Here is a 22,417-nt window from a genome sequence, read left to right as displayed (position 1 = left end):
TCGAAATGTACATTTCTTTTGCGTAACGCAAATTCATTCTTTGATAAACTGCAGAGATAATAAACAGAACTTTCTTCTTTATCTTTCAACAATGAGAAATAATTACGCCATTAAATATTCAATTAAACGGTGGAAAAGGCTTAAATCTTAATACGACAATGAAATCGATTGTTGAAAGTTATGCAAAAGCACATTATTAAAAATTGTCAAAATTCAAAGAAAAATTTCACAACAATTAAATTGATATCATTAAAAAGATTTTTTTTTTAAAATTTTGAAATAGGGTAAAAAGCAATTTTTTAGAATAATATTTTTGGGATTTGATATGTTAAAACGAAAAAAATCTCAGTTTTTAATTAATTCAAATTTTGATCAATCTTTTAAAAAATCTACAGCAGTGCACATTCTAAGGCATCAATTACTAATAGGCACAATAGGCAATTATTAGAGATTCTCACAACTTTAGGAACTCGAAACTTGAACCTCGAGAATATCTTCAGCATTTTGAAATTCATTTTTGTGTTTTTATTTTATTATAAATGCAATCCGGCTAACTCAAATTATTCTTTAAATTAATTTTGGGACATTTTAATAGCAATTTAAGAAATTACCATTTCTTTTATGTTATTAATTTTTAGAATATATTTTTTATTTCATTTGAGTATTTTTTTATACGTATAAAATACCAAAACCAATTTTTTAGAGGGAGATCTGCAATTAAGGGTTTTGCTACTTAAATTACGTATATTAAATTAAACTCGATAAAGAGAGTTTGGAGACAAAGTTCCTAAAAGGCTTAATCCGACCCTGCATATTCCCACTCTCAAAAGTCTATCTGTGTGAAATGAGGCAACTCTAAGTCTTATGTTCTGTTCTAAAGATCACAAACATATGCATATTGCTCTTTATTATTCCGTCGTGCTTTTCGTAAGAAAATGGTAACTTCTTTTATTTTTAAGATTAAAGGATAAAAGTTAAATTCTATCAATCATTTACTATATTACTAGTAGTAGAAAGATGTAGTTTAATTATTGCTGCAATTCTACGCTAATTTTATAGAGAAGGGAAATTTCATCAATATTACAGAAATTCTTAATGAAATCTTCTACTTTCAACTCTGACTTTAAAAATTAGAGTTCTGGAAAATCCAAGATTTATGGCCATGCCTTTATTAGGAATCGTGATTTTTCGGGAGAATTTCATGCTGCCTCGCCTATTGTAAAGCTATATAAATACGAGGAGAAATCAGTGGACCAGTTTCTTGCTGGAGATTGTTTGTATCGTGAATTGGAAGATATTAGAAGCAAGGCTGTTCTATTATTATTTAATTAGCGATTTGTTACTTGTTTGTATTGTTAATTTTCACAAATATTGTTCTTTCAGCATCTCTTTAGCAGTGTTATTGTTGCATATGTTTCGTGCTTTTTGGAATATTCGGGAAAAGAGCGTCATTTTTCATTATCTTGCTTTTTGATTATATTCACCACAAAGTCAACGAATGATTTCCGTAACACTAGGTAATTTCCAATTATATTAATAAGGCAATTGCAGTAATAATCATCATAATCATGAGTATTTCAATACTTCAAAACAATAAAATTATTATATTTCAATAACATTTTCTAAGCTAATTGATTAATAAAGATTCTTTGTGCATGTTATACAATATGATTTACATTTCAAAATTATTTTTGGCATGCAACACAATTTGGACATGGGCGAATGGCTTAGATTGTTGTCATGATTCTTATACTTTTTAGATATATTAAATTGTGTATTTTCTAAGCAAACTAAAATTTTATGAGTGAAACCATCAATCGAAATTATTATTTGATTAATGCGTTATAATTAGCTTAAAATATTGTTACGAATCTACAATATTGCTTACCAGCGCAACTAGTTCTATTGCAAGAAATACAATTTTACGAAGTTTTATCAGATGCTGAATGGTTGTCGGAACAATGACTTTCGGACTTGGATACAAATGAATGATTCTAGAACCTTCAGGAAGTTTGGCGATAGGACCAATAGGAGGCGAAGTAAGTTATTCTTCCGAGACCTTTCTGTACTCTGTCTCGGAATCTATATAAAACCAGCAGTCCAAGTCGGAGTCAGTTGTATAGTTATTCATCGACGAATTAGTCTAGCGAAGAGCAAGTGTTGAGTGGTGCTCAAGCGATTAGTGAATTGAACCGTCCATCGAGTTTTGGAGTTAAGTATTGAAGCAGCAGCGAGTCGTGTACCGAGTAACCAATCATATAGTAATCAGTCGGCAACTGAGTACAGATAAAGCGAGATGACAGTGGAGAATAGCAGACGTTTGAAGGGACATAAATATGTGATAAGTTTACCTTCCTTCTGTCTGGCCGCTTTGTATGCTGTTGTCATTGTTTAGTTACTTGTGGGCTGCTGTTTGTTGCAAGAATTGCTGTTAATTGCTTGTGTATGTCTCAGCTGTGTTATGTCGTCTGTGTATTTCTGTTAATAAACGTCGTTATTTGGTTACTGAACCTATAGGACTGTGTTACCATACATTTACTACAACGAACATTATACGGAATTTTACGGAGAATTTTTCGTAACAATGTGTATTTCATAATTACTTAAATAATATGTAATTATAGTAATTTATAATAAAATTATGTGCATTCTAAATAAATAATCCCCATTAAATCTCATTTTTAAATCATACTTCTGAACAATTAAGATTTGAATGTCAAAGCCAAATTCATTAATTAAATGAAATGCATAATATTCAGAGCAGTTTCATTCAGTTTATGCATCAAAATTCATCTAAAACACTTATACATATTCTGTGCATTGTTTTCTTTTGTATTTCACAATCATTTCTGATTTTTTTTTCTTAGAAATTAATGTTTTGAATTTAACCAAAGCAAAATTGGAATATAATAAAAATAGAATAACAATAAACAAACATGTGTTAGTGTACTCAAAAGCAGACTTTTTAAAATCAAAAACCTGTAGACCGAAATAAAATCGTAAAACTATGCTATGCGTAAATAAGCTAACAATGATCATACGAAAAAAAAAAAAAAAAATTCCTATAGATTTATTAACCAGTGAGAATGGAATCGCGAAAACTTTTCCACACACTCTCAAATAAATATGCTATTTCCACTTCCAAACATAAAACTGTGAATCTAAAACGAGTTTGTGAATACCACAGGTGCTCAAACTTATTTTCGGATATCCATACGAGTTGCGTGTTTCATAGATTAATAAAGAAAGTCGGTACTTTTATATTAATCGCATGCCACTGGCATATAAAAGTTATGCAGAAGCCTATTAACGTGCAACCTTTGGCGATTGTTTTTTTTTAGGAGCAATCAACTGCCTTTACAGGCATGCAGAAGTACAGATCAACATACGGTCAGCTGTTTGGAAGATACGACTCTTAAATTTGATATAATTCTTTATTTTAGATGCAAAATCAGATTACGTAATTTCATGTAACTAGTTCTTTTCGTTTAGTAGTTACCGAGTTCAATTGTACTTGAACAATCAGATTTGTTCCGAATAGATTTTGTTCAAAATTTGATAGAAATCTACAAATTTGGTGTTTGGACTAAATTTTATTCATATAACTGAAAGCGATTTCAGTGCTCATAACAAACAGAATTTCAAAATAATTATTTGGGACTCGCGGAAGTCTGAAATATAGAGATTCGTCAAAATCTCGCATTCGATTTTTTTTTTTTTTTTTTTTTTTTTTTTTTTTAACGATTACAATATTTTGCATAATTCGTACATGAGAAAGTAAAAACATGACATAACTGACTGACATTTCATTCATTCAGAATATCTCTATTAACATTTTGCGCTTTTACAATTTTACTTTACTCTCCAGACACTAGACAAAATTATTTTCTCCTTTTTAGAATATTAATAAAAGTTTACAATTGGGTGCCTTTGATCTTTTGGCGTTTTTTTTTTTTTTTTTTTTTTGATGCCAAGGGTAAACATTTTCGGTTGGTAACCCAACAGTAACGTCAATGAAAACAAAACATTATGGAAACCTGAAGTAGTGCTTCATAGCTGAAATTTGTCGCCAATCGAAGGAGCACCCGAATCTACACTAGAACCAAATCTTAATTACTTTAATATCTAAACATATCTTTAATAAAAGAAAATTCTTAAAAAGTCTTACTGCATAAAAATAATGATTATGGTGAGTTAAATAATGATTGCCAGCTCATAAAAATGATTTCGTTAAAAAATAATAAAAAAAATGTATATATTTAATTTTTGTTCTGGGAACCTCATAAAATTTTGAATTGATTAAAATATTTTAAAGTTTGTTTGCATTTGGTTTTTGTTGGTTGATTCATATGTGAATTTTAGTGTATTTCTATTCCCCATATTTGTTATTGCCAATTAAAAAATATTGCAATGTTTTTTTTTGTGTCATTTCTTAGTGATAATAGAAAGTTAGAAAGAAAATAAAACTTTTCAAGAAAAATTAAAAGTGATGAACAAAAAAAATGTGCATTTGTGTTAAAGGTTTTTAATCACTTTGAGTCTTTGACACAGGTCCAACACCATAATATTTAATTAATATAAACAACAACAAGCAACTAGGCTGCATATTGGACAACAAAAATGCTGCTATTTACAGCTTAATAACTATTTACAAATTAATACAAATAATTTACACAACAAAGTGAATTAAAACATTTTCAAATAGTGATTTAAAGGATTTAACATTCTCATTTTTTTCTTTTAACAAGTTCTCTCATCTCTACCTGACACACATTTTCCCCATTGGAAATGAGAACTGAAATGTACATATTATATAAATCAGGTTGAACTGATACAAAAAGAAAAAAAAATCATTACAGAAAAACAAAAATAACTTCTTGGTTATATTACATAAGCTTAAAAAATATTTCAAATTACACTGATGGCAATAACATTTCCTTAATTAGAATTTCCAGGATTTTTCCATGTGAAAAAATAAAGAAGTTCAGCTGCTATTGAAAATTTTAAAATAATACTTCACTTAGAAAATGCTAAAAAATAAATTTTAATAATTTGGAAATCTGATTATTTGTTTTAAATTTATATATACAATAAATATAAAAATTATTATGCGTCAGTTGTTTATTTATAAATCAGCAGAACAACTGTAATAAAAGAAATTAAAATATTCAAATAAAGATATTTTTATAAGCAATATTCAATTTATTATTTGCCAAGACTTGTGGAAAGAAATGGAAAGATTGAAAAATATATTTTTCTTTAAAACATTTTTTTTAGACCACATTTTTTTCAGTCAAAGCAATTTAATTTTTTTTTCCCCTTCCAGGGTATGGTCATTCCTTTTATAACAAAGCTGTAAATTGCTCTTAGAATAAACATTCATTCTAAGCATTTTCAATTACACACTTTTTCAAATAAAATATTAGCTATATTTAAAAAAAATAAGTGCAACAATTCATTAATTGTGTATAATGTTAACAGTGCATAGAAAAAAATAAAAAAAAAGAAAAAAGCATAGAATTTTACACAAATAATTAACAAAATACTTTACATTGGAAAATTTAAACTTACGCATTCAAATTTAGATCTCAACAAAAGTAACTTTCCATTTTATATAGATTCCATAAACATATGAAAGTATTAAAGCATTTATTATTTACAAAACAAGGAAAATATTTACAAATAATCCACTGATTTTATTGCAAGAATGAATAAAGAATTAACGATGAAATTTTGCATGGTATCTACAATGTTGTCAGAAAACTTAAACTTTTACAGTGAAAAACAAATAATTATGCAGAATTATTTCGCCTTTAAATCACTCTTTGATCAATAGAAAAAATCAACATATGGCTTTAACAAACTGGCCACAGAATATTACACAAGAAAAGGGAAGATGAACTACGGAAGACAGGTAATGGGTACAAAACTATATACTTGAAAAAGCTTTACTTTGTAACATGTATTTCTATGTATAAAAAAACTGGACAAGAAACAGACAGTTGAAATATTTTGCACTTCAGAACATTTAAACACTGGTATTACAGAATGCACTTACATTAGATTAAAAAAATGTAGTTGACACAAGTGAAGAGTGACTTAATCCAAGCTTTATAGAACATTAGGAAATTATATTTCAGTGCTACATTATATTTCTATGTAAATAAACCTGACACCTTCTTAATCTTAGTGCAATATGATTTGCTGTACCATGTTATGGGATGTATTCAAATTGTGCAGTATCCCATTTATTGTATAATACAGTTGACCACAATTAAATTGAAACATAATAATTTTAAACATTATGAATTCATTAAATGCCCATCAATTCTATATAACAGCCACATTATGAATAATTCATGCAACAAAGATTCTTAAAATATTTCTTTCACATTTGTTAGAAATTTAAAAACTTAACATTAACTACATGTATGTAGTACCAAATAAGGTAAAATTTTAATATACACTGAAGTCACATTAGATGAAGATATATAATTACATTAACAAAGAATAGAAAACATACTATGTGAAAAAAGTAGGACAGTCATAGTTTGTAAATTATGCATTGTATTTTGATCCTATTGATCTAATTTTTTTTGTGCTGTTTGATTATTCATTCTTTTACTTTAAAGGATTAAATTTTATTGACCATTAATAAAAAGCAGGGGGAAAAAACCCCAACTTAACGATTTCTGGTGTGTAAAAAAGTACATACTAAAACAATTGTTTTGGAAGATATTGTAAGTTTTAAAAATGGATGTTTCATTCTTTTTAACTATTTTTATTTAGAAAACCATTCTATTTTACCTAAGGCCATCGTTTTCATCTTTTTTTAGAATGACCAGAGAAAAAGCGAGTTTAAAAAAGGCCAAACTGTTGCCAAAAAAAAAAAATGACAAACAAGATGCGAGAGAGATTGCACATCAGCTACATATCAGTCCAAATGCTGTTTAAATATTCATAAGAAATCTCAACAGTCAAGGATAGAGCATTCAATCAATCAATCCTAGTAGTAGTGATGCAGCATCAATTCATATAACTAATGGGATTAAAAATGGGTTTGAAGCAAATGATGTTTTGCCTACAGCCCGAAGCTCAACATTGTACAGGATATAGCAGAAAGGATTGTTCATTGCATTTACGGGAAAGGCAAGCAGTTTGAATCTTTGGTTGAGTTTCGGAGAGCTTTGAATGATGTATGGGAAAAATGTTGCCAAAGATAAATTCAAACTTTATATAATTCAATGCTAAACCGAATCTTTGATTTAATCAAAACCAATGGTGGAAGAATTCACAATTAATAAGATGTTTATTTGCACTTTTTAAAAATGTCCTACTTGGTTCAGAGTACAAAATACTCAAGACGAATTATTTTTCTATTATTGTAATTTTTTTTTTATTTTGTTTTGTTTTGTTTCAAGAATCAGATACAGTTATCTCTTTGTAAATAGGCCTCTAAAGTATTGCTCATGAAATTGTTAAGAAAAAAAAAAAGTGTTCATATCATATATATATAAATCTTATGCCCTACTTTTTTCATGCAGTAAGAAACAGTTAAAATAGTAATTCAAATATTGAAAAAAAAAAAAAAAAAATGTACATAAGTTTATTTTTATTCATTTTTTTAAATATATCATTTCCTGAAATAAGAAAGTCTATTCCACGATAAAAACAGAACAAAATAAATATGTTAATTAATAATCAATGACATTATTATTATTACTGAAATGAATACATTGGGGTTTTTTAACAACAAAGGGCAGCCATCTCTTAATGCCAGAGAGTCAGTAAATTTTATACTTCAAGTTAAAGACTTGTACTTGAAGACAATTAATTTTACTGGGTATATTTATTTTTAACTTATTTTTAGGCCATTACATTACATGAGAAAAGAAATGCTTGCAATTAAAATTAAAAAAGTAATACAAACAATAATATCCTAATTTAGTGTCAAATGAGATAGAGAATTATTGTCTATCCCATTTTAGATATCAAAGTACAAATATGAATAATTATCTTAAGCAGCTGCCAAACAAATGCACTGTTTAGCTGTAAGAATTAGCAACACCTACAGTATTATTCCCTATCAGAATGCAAATTTATATTTAAAAAACGTAAATGCATTCTAATGCTAAATATTACAAGATGAAATGGGTAACAAAATTACTTTAAGTGTGGCCAACTGTATAAAAATATAAGCATTTATATATACTATTAATTGTTCAAAAATGCTTAATTAGGCAGATAACAAGTTAATCATCAAACACGTATGAGAAAAAAAGAATAGCGCTAAAAATTGTACACAATGCATTTCATTTGAAAATTCTTACAAGTTTTACAGTTCCCTAATAATGGGGATAAAGATGTGAAAACAGTTTAAAAAATTACATATTCCAAAATATTTGCACTTACAAAAAGATACAAAATTTGTCATTTCAGGTACTAAGAGGTTTAATACCAATGCTACATGCATTAAAGAGTTGGTGCTGAAAAATGATTAATTCCACAAAGAATAAAATTTTCCTTTGATACTTTCTGTTTTTGATATGAATGATCAAGACTTTAAAAATAAAATTACTTTCCTATTAATTTTTAATTTGCTTTAATTAATTAAGCAAAGTATTTTTAAATCTCAGTTTAACAAAATATCTTTGTATGAAAGTACTACATCGCCTTATCATTTTTCAGTTTGCAGCACATGACTATGGTAATTTTTCATTATTTTTTTCATATCTTTAAAACAACATTTATTAATACACATTAAAAACTGTATCTCTATTATAAAAACAATGTATACATAAAAAGTCTAAGAAAGAAAACAAGACCTTTCTTTAAAAAGTGCAAGATTATTTGCAGCCACATAAGAAATGATTTTTATCTTTCCTTTAAAATTTTAGTACCTTTTAAAAGAATATTCTTCATAAAATGAAGTTAAATAGCTTTTACAATAAAATGATTGAAAAAAGCAAGCTATATCCTGAGTTAAGTGACTATAAAAAAAATAAAAACAAGACAATGATAATTAAATCCACAACTGAAAAGTAAACACCATAAAAATTTAGAGTAGCATGTTTGCAATGTTTTTCTATGTTTAATGTTTTAAAATGATTCCCTGAAACCAAACAATTCTTCCTAATAATGAGATTTACAAAGTATCCATAAAACGCTTTGATAGTTCTGGAAATATTCAGTATTTTTCAGCACTTTAAAACCAGATTACTAAGTGAGATCAATGAAAAAATGAAATAACTACTACAGTAATAGCTGTCTTGATCTGAAAAATACTGCTGTATGAAAAGTAATAACAAAACTCGATGATTCATAGCTAGATTCGTAATGGCACCGACTATTTAAAAAACATATGAATGACTATTCTTATGTTTTGACTATTTTAAAAAATGGACTATTTAAAAAAAACATTAAAAACTTATCATATGCTTTCGTCTAATAAACTATAAAAAATATTTTGAAAAATTTAAGGTTGCTATATCTCATATGTACTTAATAAAAAAAAAGAATCAATAAAACAATACACTTATTCTCCCTAATGAAAATAAAAGAACAGTTTTTAATTAACTATGATGAACTTTTAACTACATCATGACACTTTTTGCACCATTTTATAATGCACAGAAAAGAAGTTTGCTAGCGCCAATTTTACCAAAATATGAAGTACAAATTAAGAGGGAAAAAATGCTATGATATAATAAGCCACATCTTCATTATCTTAAACAAATATATATTTCATTAGCTATGTTTTATTAACAATTATTTAAAAATTTACAAAAAAAATATAAAACCACCAAAAATGCAGTAACCATTCCAATTTGACAGAGAAAACAATAAATATTACTGAAACTAACTTATTTTACAGAAAGGAGCCAGTATATATCTATTTTCACCATATTAAAAATACTGAAATATATATAGAAGACATCCATGGGACAAATAGAATGTTGCCTTAAAATTAGAAAATTAACAAAATACACCTACCTGCATGGAAAGTTAATGAACTTTAATGTTTACTCAGTGTAAAGCTGAGATTTTTCTTCACAAAATACAAAGTAACAAGTGCAATAAAAGGTTTTGCTTTAATCATTTGTGTATATGAACAGCTCTTAGAAGAAGTTTAAACAACTTTACATATGAAAAATTTAATTAAGAAGACATTGTCTTAGAAAAGCACAAAAGAAACAAGAGAAAGAAGCACAAAAATGATAGTATTCATAGCACACTTTTCAATTTTTGAAGTGAAACACTAGGCACATTTCTTAAACACTAATACATGATCAATGATAAAACATCTAAACAAAGCAAAAGAAGGAAATTGTAATCAACTAGAAAAGTATAAAATAAAAATTTCAGTGCACAAAAGTGAGCATATGTTATTAAGTTAACAACATAATCATAAACTGCATTATTATAACAATGGATACTTTGGATACTAAATAAAAGCTTTTGCAAATATTTTATCTTACAAAAACCTTTAATATAAACGACTTAAAATATATCATTTTTTTAAAAAAGAAATAGTGAAAGGGAAAAAAAGCATTATATTTTATATTCAAAATTGGTTATAATTAAAATTAAAAAGCATAGTAATATATTTTCAGAAACCACATACGAAATGTAAGTGAAAATATTTATACAGAATAAAGACAGTGCTTTTCTAAGACAATTATAACCAAGATAGACCAATTAGATCCGGACAACGAATAACTGTAAAAGTTACCAATGGTAACCGTCCTACACATTATTATGCAAGACTAATAGACACTCTAATGTCTAAAACATGTAGTAAACAACACGAACAGTGATAATGTAGGAAAACATTCCTAGCCTGTATTGAAAACATAGTTTAATTCTCATTAAGAGATAAAATGCAGATTAGTTTTAATTACAATGAAACGAATCTACCACAAACAAAAACAAAATGAAATCTTCCTTGGTTTATCAACATATAAATAAAACAATAATATATCTTTAAAATAATTCAACAATGAGACTTATTTCCATGGAAGAGTGTAAAATTCATGATTCCACCTTTTATATATGAAACAGTCTGTTTGATCACAGACACATGTACAGTAATACTCCAGAAAAGGATATTTAATAATGTAAAAACATCCAACTTGAAATTTAATATTTTTACAGGATGAATGGGAAGAGAAAACATAAAAACTCAGTAGTAGAACTTGTCCAGAAAACGATTAAAATTGTGCGTTCTACTTTTGGCATCCACCATAACAACATCCAACAATAGTTAAACTTTGGCGATGCACATTGTTTGACTGGAAAAACGTTTTGCATAATATGCCTTTCCACAACGTGGCAGATTGTACAGACATCTTTGAACCTAATTACATATACCAAGACAAATAGCACCCAAAAGCAGACAAGTACCAGAGAAGGCAAATGAAAGATCTTGGTAGAGCTCCATTTGTGAAAATCCATCTCCTGAAATAAAAACAAAACTTTAATACAGATCATAGTTAAAAAAATAAATTGTATCACTGAATGACGAGTCAATCATAAAACAAACATTCCATAAGAATTTTGTAAACATTTTACATTACTTTTCCACTGCTCTTTGGAAAATGAAAAATGAGGTATAACTGTTGACAAGTTATTAATAAATGTAAATTACAATTAGGCTTACTTGTACTATTTCAATTGCACTGATCTGTTCTCCATATTAGAGGATATTGATGAATTATTCTGATGAGTTGCTTTATGAGCAACCAGGGATGAGGATGATGTGAACCCCGCATCACACAATTCACACACAAATGGCCGGGGTTGAGCATGCGATAACAGGTGCTATTACACGAAATAAAAAAATATATAATTCATAAGTTTAAAAATTTAAACATACAAAAATATTCAAAAATGTACATGATAATTACAGCAGAAAAAATATTATCATGGTTTATGAGAGTTAAGACAGAAGGGAAGTAATGAAATCAACTAGAAAGTTATAACATGTATGCATAGTCATATTGTTAAAAATCCGATTTAAATTTTGCAGAGATAAATTTCTGAAATATATTTTTTCTCAACTATTTTTTAAAATCATGAGAAGATTTTAAAACTCCTAATGGTATTCCAAAAGATAAATACAGAAAAAAATTTACCTATAAAAAATTTCTAAGTTTTACTCGGACATTATACTTTTTGTATAATGTGATTTGTACACAATGTAAAGTAAAAAATAGTTACATTCCAAAAGAAAAAAAATATATAATTTTTTATTTTAGATAAAATATTTGTTTAAAACGGAACTTATGTGTAAAAGTTATACTATTGATCTTTTATTTTCATAAATTACAAAAACTTGAATTAAAAAAAAATCATTGCTTTTTAAGGAATTTCATTCATTAATCCTATTTTAACTTAATACAAATTCTTCCACATTCTTGTGCAAAAGTTAATTTGATAAATAAAATATTACAATAATTAATATTCAGAAAAGTGCATATTTATTTTGCTTATTAGCAATTAATTACAAAATTAATTGTTGATTAAATAAAAGGACCATTATCAGTGTTACTTTAAATATTTTATTAAAGCATTTCTAAAATGATATAAAATTTACAGGAAAAAAAATCATCTATCTTTTTAATGGTATTTATGAAATTTTTGCATTAAATCTCGATTCTGGTAAAACAGGGTCTAGCTTCTGTCAAATAGGCTAAAACTGTGCCAGTCATCTGAAGTTATATCAATCTAAATATGCACAAGAATACTAGAATATACACATCCAGAAGAGAAATGACCAAAAGACAACTTTACTTTTTCTTATGTTCAACTCTAATTCTGAGAAATAAAGTTTATCCATTTATACCATTATTGTTCATCTTAAATATGATGAGGCCAAATAAACATAATGCAATAAAATAATCTCAATATGCAATTATTTTTAGAACAAAATATTAATTTTCCAATATCTTGAATTTAACAAAATTTAATATAAGAATGAGAGCTAATTTTCTGATAATGATAGTAGAAAATCTTAAATTATTATCATATAAGCATTTTATGACTATTTTCAGCAATAACCAATGGTAAAAAAAATTAAATTCTGCAATTAAAATTTAGTATTTATTTCATATTTATTAATATATTGTATGTAACTTGGAGTTATAAAATGGTAAATTTATAGACATAAAAAATGTAAATAAAAATTTTAAAAAAAATCTTACTTGCTGTAATTCTTTTTGATTTGTATATTGTTTCCCACATAGCTTGCAAACAAGCTCATGAGAATTTGAAACGGATGATATTGAATTACTTGGTGAGGATGCCTCATTTGTTGATGATGGATTCCAAGTTGGATGTTCAGTGTACAGATGTACTTGCAAAAACTTTGCACTTTTTAAAGTTTTTGAACATATGTGGCAAGTACCCGAACGATGCAGAGAAACTGTTGAGTCGCGTTCAGATGCCTCTATCCGTTGAACTGCTTCTTGATTTGAGGCAGCCGAAGGTTGTGAAACAACGAATCGAGGCAAAGATGAAATGGCATTTTCCGATTCAGAAAAAGCAGATGCTATTGTTTCCGCAAGCTCCTGTTTCACTTCTTCATTCTCTGATGGATGCATAGCACTTGTGAATGTTGAAGCAGGTACACCTACAGGAGTGCAGACAGAATCAAAATTTGCTGCCATGGGATCATTCATTGGCAACATAGAGTCAATCAAAGTACTTGCAGGAGCAGCAGGCAGTATACAACCCAAATCTGGTGTTTGCTCAGGACCTTGCCAACGCATCCGACGAGGATCTCGCTGATACAACTTTTTAGCCATATTTTGGAGACTATCCAAAGAATTGCTACAATCTGTAGTGTCGATTTCATTTAAACTAACACCAGATCTTTCCATTTCAGCATACATTCCAAATGGAAGCTTTCCTAAACATTCTAGCTTCATTATGTGCATCTTTGATCGCAAGTGCTTTGCTAAATGACCATGTATCCGAAAAGCAATTTTACAATCTGCACATTTAAATGGTCTTGGATTGTCTACAGTTGGAGTACCAAAGGTCAAGTTCATATTTACTTTATTGTAATGGCTCACAGAACGCTTATGTTTTTGTAAGTGTCCTTTTGTACGGAAAGATACGGCGCAGTTATCACAACGGAAGGGTCTTTCAAAATAATGTATATTAACATGCAATCTCAAATGGCTCGATTTTGCAAAAGTTTTATTACAGATACGGCAAACACATTTCCCTTCTTCCATACCAGAAGAAGAAGATGTAGGTACAATGAATTCTGCACGGAAACGAGAAGATGAGGCATCTTCAGAATTTGTACTAGCTTGAGAGATATTCTCTTGGGAATAATAGTAAGAACTATCTTCTAATGTTGGTGGTGATACAGGTGAGCAAACTGCATAATCTGAGATGTCAGGACTAGGAGGATCATCGGATGCCTCTGCATCTTTCCTATTGGACACAGCATCCGATGATGGAACATCTTGGACATAATACATAGGTCTTGTAGATGTCCCTGGTACAAAAGATGTCTGATCATCAGTTAAAGGAAGTAAGGATGCTTCTGCAACACTATTGCTGCAACCAGGGTCATAATCAGCCAGCATCTGGGGGGACAGAATTGGTAAAGACTTCAGTTGGTATGATTCACCAAAAGCATCTAGATTAGATTCTTGCCCACTGCCTTCAGAAACAATATTTAATAAAGAATTTGCTATCCCAGCTGCATAAACAGATTTACATTTTCCCAAGTCTCGAGTAATACTAAGATCCATAGGCTGATCAGATGTCTCTCCTTCAGGCCATTTCTGAGAAGCATTTTCTAGTCGACCCCATTCTGGAGTTAAAACCTGTGGTTTTCGTGCTTCTCTAGCAACAGATATGGAATATCTTCTTGTATATTGCTCTCGGCCACCAAATTCTGATGATTCGTCAACAGGTACAGTTAAAGTATCCGAATTCATAATTCTTGAGAGTTTGAACTTTGTCAAGGCATCTTTTCCACTGCTTTGTGGAACATCAGCGGAATATGATCTTGGTCTATGACCTAATGTATCTGCTGAAAGCCACTGGTCTGAAGTATTTTTTGGTCTTGAAGCAATAACTGACATATGTGAAGTCATTTGCGAGGGAGATACTAATGATTGATCAGATCGTACAGAAGAAGAGCCAGGTTGTGTTTCACTAGAAGATGTCACATCTGTAAGATCTCCTAGTAGAAAAAATGACAAAATATTAATAATGCTACTTTTGAAAAAAATACAAAATGAATTTTAAAATATTCATATGGTAATAAAAAAAGATGCCTCTTATTTTTAACACAGAAGATATATTATAAAAACTGTCAATTAATTAAATGAAAAAATCAACAAAGTCTTAAACATTTAAATCTTGAAGTTGAAATTATTTCATTTTCTGGACACAAAACTAACTTTGAAGAATGAGAATTTTATTACTGAAAAATAATTTTACTTTCAGTACTAGCTTTACATATGTGCAACCAATATTTATTTATTTTTGTAAGTGAAATATGCAAATAAAACATATTGTAATCAGCAAATAATATGATTTTAACATTCTGATGAATTGCCAAATTTCAGACCTTCTTGAATCTGATAAACTCATTTTTGGAATTATGTCTATCTATGAAAATAATAATTCAAAAATGTTTTAAGCTATGAAGACAAAATTTAGTGTATGATATTTCTATCAAATTATAGTTACTATCAAATTTTGGTGAAATCTAAACCATACACAGGAAATTTGTCAGCGTATCTGCCCGAATACATGCAAATGATATTTTATAAAGAGTTACATGAATAAAATATAGCACAGAGATTTATTATCTACAGTGCAGATTTACACGAAATTTTGCATCAAATTTGTCAATGAATTAGCTGTCAGTTGGTCTGCATATTCAATAGTAAGTAATCAAAAATATAATAATTCTGCCAAATAAAATTTTGTATGCGATTCAGTTATTATAAATGTAGATCAACATGTATTAACTTTGTTAACTGATTGAAACAAAGGTGTCCAAAATGCAAACTCAATTCACGCAAGATTCTATCTTTATAGGTGAGAATTGCCAGAGGGGAATCGCTTAACATATGTTGTTTTTCATATATGTTGTCTCTTGCCTAGGGACGGTCTTCGAATTCGAGAGGAAAGGGATCTAAATACTCATGGGTTAATGGCCTTATTAAAAGGTACACGCTTTTTAATCTGGAGAAGAAAGAATATCCTTTATCTGTAGATGTACTAGAATGTTGCGAGAAAGACCATTACTATTAATTTTTTTCAATAGCAATAATATACATTTTTTTTGCACTTAAATACATGTTTTAATAAATTATTTTTCAGCATATTTTATTATTATTGAAAATAAATCAAAAGCATTTATTTATTTTCAAAGATCTTTGAGATTTTACAAGAAAAGAATTTCAATTACCAGTACTAGTTGACCACTGACTAGGTTCTCCCAGGGCTGATAAATTAAGCAAGCTCCTAACAGCTTCTTGTTCTAGAGTTTGTTGAGAAACAGAATCAGTTTCTTTCACAATTTCATCAACATTAGATGAAAATTTGTCTTGAGAATCAGATTTCTTTGAATGGCCGTTTGCTAACATCCTGAAAAATAATTCAACCATTAATTTGCATATAATGCAATAATATGATGATGTAGATAGACTATGTTTTAATTGTATAACACAACATATATAATTAAAATCATGCAAAGAGTTCAGGATAGTAAATTCAAGGATCTAGAGTAAACAAATTTGGCAATCGATGACTTTTTACCTAACAGGTTTTCAGTAAAAAAAAGAATTTATCCAAAATTTTGATGTTTTTCCTCAACAGAGTATATACTTTTATAAGTATAATAGAGTATAAAACTTTTTAAGTACCTTGTACTATAATATTTTTCATTATTTTAATAACTTTATTTATAAATATGAACACTGTAACAATATTATATGGATACCATCTATTGGGCAACATCTCATTTCTAAACTTGAAAAGGGTAATTATGTCCATGTTCAAAATGTAAATCATGTAGCATCCCCTTATGTGAGGCAAATAGATATTATTATTTGATTCAAGTAATTTCTTTCAAAATAATGAAATATTTTCACTTTTGATAACTTAAAAATAATAAATATTTAGTTTCTATATATTAGTTTGTTAATCCTTTTAATTTTTGTAGATGATACACAATTTCGTGTAATTTATTAATTATGGTTTAATATTAAATATACAAGATTGTATAATTTTGTTAATTGTGTCTTACTATTTCAAATGATATATGATATGTAGAATATAAATTAAAATCTTTATGAACTTAGGATGCACATAGATATAATGCTATTGTATGCCATTATTATTAAATGAAAAGCAGTGAAATGTAAATAAAACCATCCTACAAATTTCAGACTAAATCAATGAACAATTTTACAGGTGCACAGAATTAAATGCTTTGCTTAGCTAATTAATGGAGTTATAAAATGTAATTAGAAGTTTTCTAGGGAGAATTCACCATGTCAACAAAAAGTTCACTCTGTCAGAAAATAGAAAATATAAAAGAAGAAATCAAGAAATACATTGTTGCAAATTGTTCACTTGTTTGCAAAAATTGGCTAAACCATCTCAATGGGTAATTGCTATGACTTGCCCATGGATATTGATATGAATATCTTCTAAAGCACTTATCTTAGAAAAATAGTCTGGAATATTTTAAGATCAAGAATTATTCTTTTAATGATTTCAATTCTGTTTTCACACAATTTCCCCCTGAGTTTTAATATTATCTTTAAATTCAATTTGATAAACAATTGATTTGAAATAATGTTTTTAAATGTTACAATGGAATTCAAACTCATCTGTTAAAACATTCAATTGCATGCTTTTAAAAATTATTTGCAATAGGATTTTCACTTCTTTTATTTTGTAATATACACACACTTTTTTGGCAATAAACTGATGCAATTATTTTTTTTAGTTGCATCAATTAAAATATATATATATATGTATTCTTTATGAATGTTTTAACAGTCTAAAAACTCAATAATCTGAGCAACAAAAGTTAATATTTATAATTATCATTACTGTCAAAAAAATTATTTTATCTTTGAAGACTTTTTTCTGAACTGGTTTTTCTTTATATTGGCGTCCCTAAACAATAACACCATCTGTTAACTACCAAGCGAGTTAGTTTTACACACACACACTATATATATTTACATTAATATCTAAATTTAGACCCATTTTTCATTATAATCTTATTTTTCATCTTATTTCAAAAATTTTATAAATTAATGCAAGAACAGGATTAATCAATTTAGCCTTGGGGGGAAAAAAAGAAAAAAAAAAAAAAAACCCTGCAAACTTCATTACAATACAAAATTTCTGTTTTGCCATCCCCCCCCCCTCCTCCTTTTTTCAATTTTATCTTTTAGGAAAATGTCTAGTTACTTAAAATGATTGCTTGGGATCACACATTCTATCATCACTTTAATCAATGGTTTTCTCAGTATATACTGAACAAACATAAAACTTTTCCCAAAATACTTAACACATTTTTTTATAAAATTATTTGAAAACTTAACATCCTTATTATTTCAAAACAATATAATAAGAATAAAAAAGATGCATGTAAACAGGTGAATCATTAGGTGATTAGAATAAAATGAAAGTTATATTATAATTAATTTTCTTCGTATACATTTTTAAATTAATATTTCTATTACAAAAGCAGATACCTGTTTTTTTGATTTGATGACATCATACTACTAGCATCACTTTCACATTCATCTTCACTTTCATCACTGTCTTCATCATCATCGTCATCAGCATCTTCACCATCAGAAAATTGTATCTTTTTCTTTTCAACCTATTCAATAACAATTAAATGATGATTATCATAAAGCATATCACAAAATAATTTATTCTTTATTCTATTAATATAAATATAATTATTACAACACTGATTTAATAGCGCACTGGAATTGCTGCGATCATTTTTAAATCATTTGATAAAAATTTAATTTGGAATTTAACATAACCATACACACACTTTCTATACATATTTTCAGAATACGTTAAATCAACTGTGTTTGTCATATAGCATGATAATATACACAATAAATATCCGAATTTCATATCCAACAGTTTAACTTAACAATCGTGACATTGTTCATTGAGATTATAACAAATGTATATTGGAAATCAACCAACTATATTTTAGAAAAATTAAAATAATAATTATAAGAAGCAGGATTTTGTAAGCTTGCTTGCACTTAAAATTTTTAAAACATCTATAATTAAGACTCAGTAATAAAGCATATGTCACACAAGCGATATTAATGGAATAAATATAATGACTAATAGGAAAAATAAAGAAATATAAAATAAAAATTCTAAATATATATATGCATATATGTGTGTGTGTGTGCGTGTTTTAATGTAACCTTTTTCAAAAGGCGCAAGTAAACCTTTTAGGTATAATTATAGACCTTTATAAATTTCTTAAATCTTATATTAAAAAGCTATATGATAAAGAATATGTAGCTGAAATCTGCTTTCAAGTCCCTTTTGCATTTATCATAAGTTTTCCTCAGCCGTTTGTAAACCAAACTATCACGTCGATTAAATCTGCTAGCAACCCTTTGGCTAATATGTTTTTGTTTGTTTCATCGCACTGACTACCTAAGCAGCTATCTTACTTTTTCGGATTGGCAAATTGGCACTCTTTGGCCTAAGAAAGCGAATACTAAAGTAGATTTCAATCGAATAAAAATAAGTTAATGGAGTGGTAACTTAGTTAATTTGCCACTAAAATCTTTCAATCAATCTACCTGTTTAGCTAGTGCTTCTTCATCAATCTGTGAATCATCAGTTGTAGTGGGAACAGGAATTATACCAAGCTCTGTGCACTTTTTATGGTGTGCTTTTGATTTCATATGCTTCGTAAGATTTCCTTTTGTTTTAAAAGCAAAGGAGCAATGGCGACATTTATAGGGCCGAAGATCTGTATGAGTTCGTATATGCTTTTTCAGCATGCTGGGCTTTTTGCAGCGAATGCCACATTCTTCGCACACATATTTTCCTCTGCCACGGCCTCGGACATAAGTATAATCTTCATTAGATTTGAAACCACCTTCGAAAATCTTAACTCTTTTTGGTGGCTGGGGTTGACTGGAATCAGTTAAAGATTCAGTACCATCCTCTTGGCATTCCTCATCTTCATCTTCATCATTTGAATTATTTGGCTAAAAAAGAAATTAAATGGATAAAATTCCAAATGTTTCAATAACACTAAACATTTTTTTTTCCAAAACTAGAATATAAAAACGTAGTCCAATAATTCGAATGGGTAGTTTTTATAATTAATTACATTTTTCTACTCAACAAATTACAGTTTTGCCTTAATAGTAAAGATTATACTTCAGGAAGGTAAAATAAGTTGGCCTGATTTAAGAACAGATGAAATTTTTAGGATTAAATTTGGCAGAAAATCATCCTATCAATACTTTTATTGAAACCATAAAAGAGTATGTTATTATTTCTTGTAGACATTCAAGATAGAAGAATTTTGGTGTGATTTTGAACGGTTGACATAACTTTGTTATGCTTGGCGAGAAACCAGAAGCTAAGCTTAAGTCTCAGAAATAACTTTATGATATATGAAAAATACGCCAAAATTATTGTCCGTATTTGATGTACCCGGCGTTGTTCGGGATTTACTTTCATGTTTTAATATTTTAACGAATATATGAAGAATTTTAAATAAATTATTATAATGCACACAACTGTTTTACTACACCACGTGACAGACGTCCTTTGGCATTTAGTCGTTAATAATCGCTTGAAAACGAAGGGTATATCAATTTTTTCTTTCAATCTTCCAAACCAATAAAAACATTTCTAAAGACAAGAAAAAGAAATTTAAAAAACAGCGGACAAGTAGATGAAAATCTTATTGTTACTGGATTTCAAAATCGTCTGCGTCACGTTTTAAAAGAATTAAAAACGAAAAAATTGCACAGAAAGGAATTTGGTATCAGTGAAGAAATGAAATTTTGAATTTTAAAATGACGTTAATATATTTTTAGTAAAATAATGTTCCCGAAGTTACGGCAGGAAAAGGAAAACATTTGGAAAGGAAATTATTTTCTAATTAATTTAACTATGTAATTAACATTTGTACTATGAAAATTTGATGGTCTTTCTCTGGTTCTAAAGAATAAGTTTATAATTGAGATTGATCCAGTCATTCAGATGGAGATGTGGTATACCTACATATACATAGCCACCATGACTTATTTGCAAAATAACATTCTACAAAAACACAGTAAAATTTCAATAAATTACGCAAGTATCCTTGATAATACTACAGTAAAATCTTCACAATATAAGATGATTAGAGTGTTAATCACCTCAGACAACCGGACTTCAATTAAGAGAGATCAAATTTTTAATTATAAATACTTTTCTTTGACAATATATATATATATATTTTTTTATCAAAACTGCTTATTTAAAATTATCTACAAGCCTTACTACATTTTAACATTTAAATATACCTCCAAAAAGATCAATCACAAATAAAAGAACTCCAGAACGTTATTAATTTTCACTGTTTCGCAATGATTTTTTAAAGAATATTTTCCCTCGCTAAAAGCACGAAGCTCTGCGACACACTTATTGAGCCATTATTTCATGAAAATGCATAGAATTTGCTCCCATTATTACTGAAATGCTTAAGAATGGGCTTGCGTTTTTCTTTTTATTCTTTCTCCTTCTAGATAATATCTTGACTTAAATAATTATCTTCCGGTAACTATTTTTTAAAAATTGTTGTCTACATTTTGAATATCGGTTCCAATACTAACTTTGACGTTCAATCAGAAAAATTCATAGACGTTAAAAAATATAAAACATAGTTTGATCTTCTAGTACCGACACAATTAACAGAAATCTCGGTTGACAGAGTTCGAATAATCGAGTTTTTACTGTATTTGAATCCACAAAATAAAACATGGATGATAATGAAGGATAAAAAAAAAGAAATGTAAGCGTCAAAACACAGGAAAGCCGGATAGTAAACTATCTGAAATTTTTTTTCAATTCAACTCTTATTTCTATTTTGAGATATCTTGACAAATTTTTTTCTTATTTCTATTTTGAGGTAACTGGGAAACAGAAAGAATTATTGCAAATACAATTCTTGGCAAAATTTTAACGAAAAAAAAAACTAAAACAGTACTAGAAAAAAAAAAAAAAAACGATTCGAACATCTAGTAGGAAATCTCATAGCTTCATAGCATTTAAAAAATGAATCGTCTGTCTTTATTTCGTTTTTAAATGACTCTTAATGATATAAAAGCGACAATATTCTAACAAAAAAATGCATTTAATGTCTCTA

The 22,417-nt window shown here is 28.1% G+C and overlaps 1 protein-coding gene across 2 annotated transcripts in view; it reads right to left on the bottom strand.

Annotated features, from left to right (window-relative positions):
* Positions 1-4,552: 4,552 nt before the first annotated feature.
* Positions 4,553-22,417, bottom strand: part of LOC129975987 (uncharacterized) — an 86,855-nt gene continuing 68,990 nt past the window's right edge. For both annotated transcript variants that reach the window (XM_056089306.1, XM_056089307.1), the window contains exons 4-9: positions 19,848-20,261; positions 18,753-18,883; positions 16,445-16,623; positions 13,203-15,205; positions 11,660-11,820; positions 4,553-11,457 (exon numbers count right to left, since the gene is read on the bottom strand). In XM_056089306.1, the coding sequence (XP_055945281.1) occupies positions 11,665-11,820; positions 13,203-15,205; positions 16,445-16,623; positions 18,753-18,883; positions 19,848-20,261 (2,883 nt within the window). In that variant the 3' untranslated portion in view covers positions 4,553-11,457; positions 11,660-11,664. The remainder of the gene's footprint in view (positions 11,458-11,659; positions 11,821-13,202; positions 15,206-16,444; positions 16,624-18,752; positions 18,884-19,847; positions 20,262-22,417) is intronic.

Source organism: Argiope bruennichi, chromosome 7, assembly GCF_947563725.1.
Source record: "Argiope bruennichi chromosome 7, qqArgBrue1.1, whole genome shotgun sequence".
Taxonomy (NCBI): Eukaryota; Metazoa; Arthropoda; class Arachnida; order Araneae; family Araneidae; genus Argiope; species Argiope bruennichi.
Note: the sequence above shows the minus strand (reverse complement) of the source record. Positions and strands in the feature narration are given on the sequence as shown.